The 1738-nt window shown below is 64.3% G+C and overlaps 1 protein-coding gene across 1 annotated transcript in view; it reads left to right on the forward strand.

Moving 5' to 3' along the window:
* DNAH17 (dynein, axonemal, heavy chain 17) overlaps window positions 1-1738 on the forward strand; it is a 76281-nt gene that overhangs the window by 45099 nt on the left and 29444 nt on the right. Inside the window, 2 exon segments of the mRNA XM_014531725.1 lie at window positions 444-609; window positions 885-987. Coding sequence (XP_014387211.1) covers window positions 444-609; window positions 885-987 — 269 coding nt within the window.

Raw genomic sequence — 1738 nt, forward strand, 5'->3', positions numbered from 1 at the left:
AGGGGGAGCGGGGCAGGGGGAGGCTGGGGACAGTGAGGCTGGGGGACAGGGTGAGGTTAAGAAGCGGGGGGAGCAGAGGTCGGTCCTCATAACCCAGCCTGGACACACACAGCCACATGGCTGTCCGTCCCCCCATTCCTTGTCCAGTTGCTTCTTCATTCCCCACCCCCACCCGCTGGCCCCCACCCCAGAGTAGGGACAGGGTGGTCACCAGGCCCCCTTCCCCATGCTCACGGCGGATCCCACAGGGGCCCCTGCCACCACCGAGCTGCGGGGGCCACAAGGTTGAGGGGCTCAAGGTTCCCGCAGCCCTTGCCCCCCACCCATGACGCCCACCACCCCCTCCTTGACCCCGGGGGGTGGAGGCCCCTCTAGGCCACATCCTGGGCCCCACGATCGGGTGCCCGGATGCGGGGCCGCCTGGTGGCAGCGCTCCCTCCCAGGGGTCCTGGAGAAGCCGCTGGAGAAGAAGTCGGGCAGGAACTACGGGCCGCCCGGGACCAAGAAGCTCATCTACTTCATCGACGACATGAACATGCCCGAGGTGGACAAGTACGGCACGGTGGCCCCGCACACCCTCATCCGCCAGCACATGGACCACGGGCACTGGTGAGGCGGCCGCACACGGTGATCATTTCACAGCCACATGCTCGGTGTGAGAGACCATCCGCATCCGCTACTTCATGGACCTGCTCATGGAGAAGTCGTGGCCCGTGATGCTGGTGGGGAACGCGGGCTCGGGCAAGTCCGTGCTGCTGGGCGACAAGCTGGAGAGCCTGAGCACGGACGACTACCTGGTGCAGGCCGTGCCCTTCAACTTCTACACCACCTCCGCCATGCTGCAGGGTGAGCGGGGCGGGGGCGAAACGCGGGTGCCCGCGCAGGTACGACAGGCAGAAGCTGACGCTGAAGGACATCCACAACTGCCAGTACGTGGCCTGCATGAACCCCACCTCCGGCTCCTTCACCATCGACCCCCGACTCCAGGTGGGCGCCCCGACTCATTGCGCAGCCGCCGGGGCCCGAGGGCCACGTGGGCAGATGAGAATAAAAGCCCTGTTGGGGGCATCAGGACGGCAGGCTGACCTTCTCTGGACGTTCGGGGTGGGCAGGGGCGTCAAGAGGCCGGCCAGCGGGGCCCCGGGACCCCAGGGGGCTGGCAGAGTTAGCAGATGAAGCTCCAGGCGCCTGTCAGTCCGGGGGGAAGGTGACCAGCAGCGTCGGCGTGTCTGGCCCAGGACTTGGGACACACAGGGTTATGCCTCCCCCACCCGGGAGCTCCCCTTCGGACCCCTGAGCTCCGGGTCCTGGGACAGAGGCCAGGCCTGGGCTCCGAGACGCTCTTGCTTCCGCCAACATTTTTCTTTTCTTTAAAAAAAATATATATATATTTGTGTGAATTTCAGAGAGGAAGGGAGAGGGAGAGAGAGAAATGGATGATGAGAGAGAGTGGTGGATCAGCTGCCTCCTGCTCGCCCCTCACTGGGGATCAAGCCCACCCGGGCCTGTGCCCTGACCGGGAACCGAACCTCGACCTCCTGGTGCACAGGTGGATGCTCAACCACTGGGCCACACTGGCCGGGTTCCACCAACATTTTTCTTGAGAACGTGAAGTGCATTTGGTTTCAGATATGACCAGTATTTTCTGGGACGGACACACACACACACACACACACACACACGCACACGGCATTCTGGCCACGGAACCTGGGCGGCGGGGACAGACTGCTCCCACGCG

This window comes from Myotis brandtii, unplaced genomic scaffold, assembly GCF_000412655.1.
Source record: "Myotis brandtii unplaced genomic scaffold, ASM41265v1 scaffold825, whole genome shotgun sequence".
NCBI lineage: Eukaryota > Metazoa > Chordata > Mammalia > Chiroptera > Vespertilionidae > Myotis > Myotis brandtii.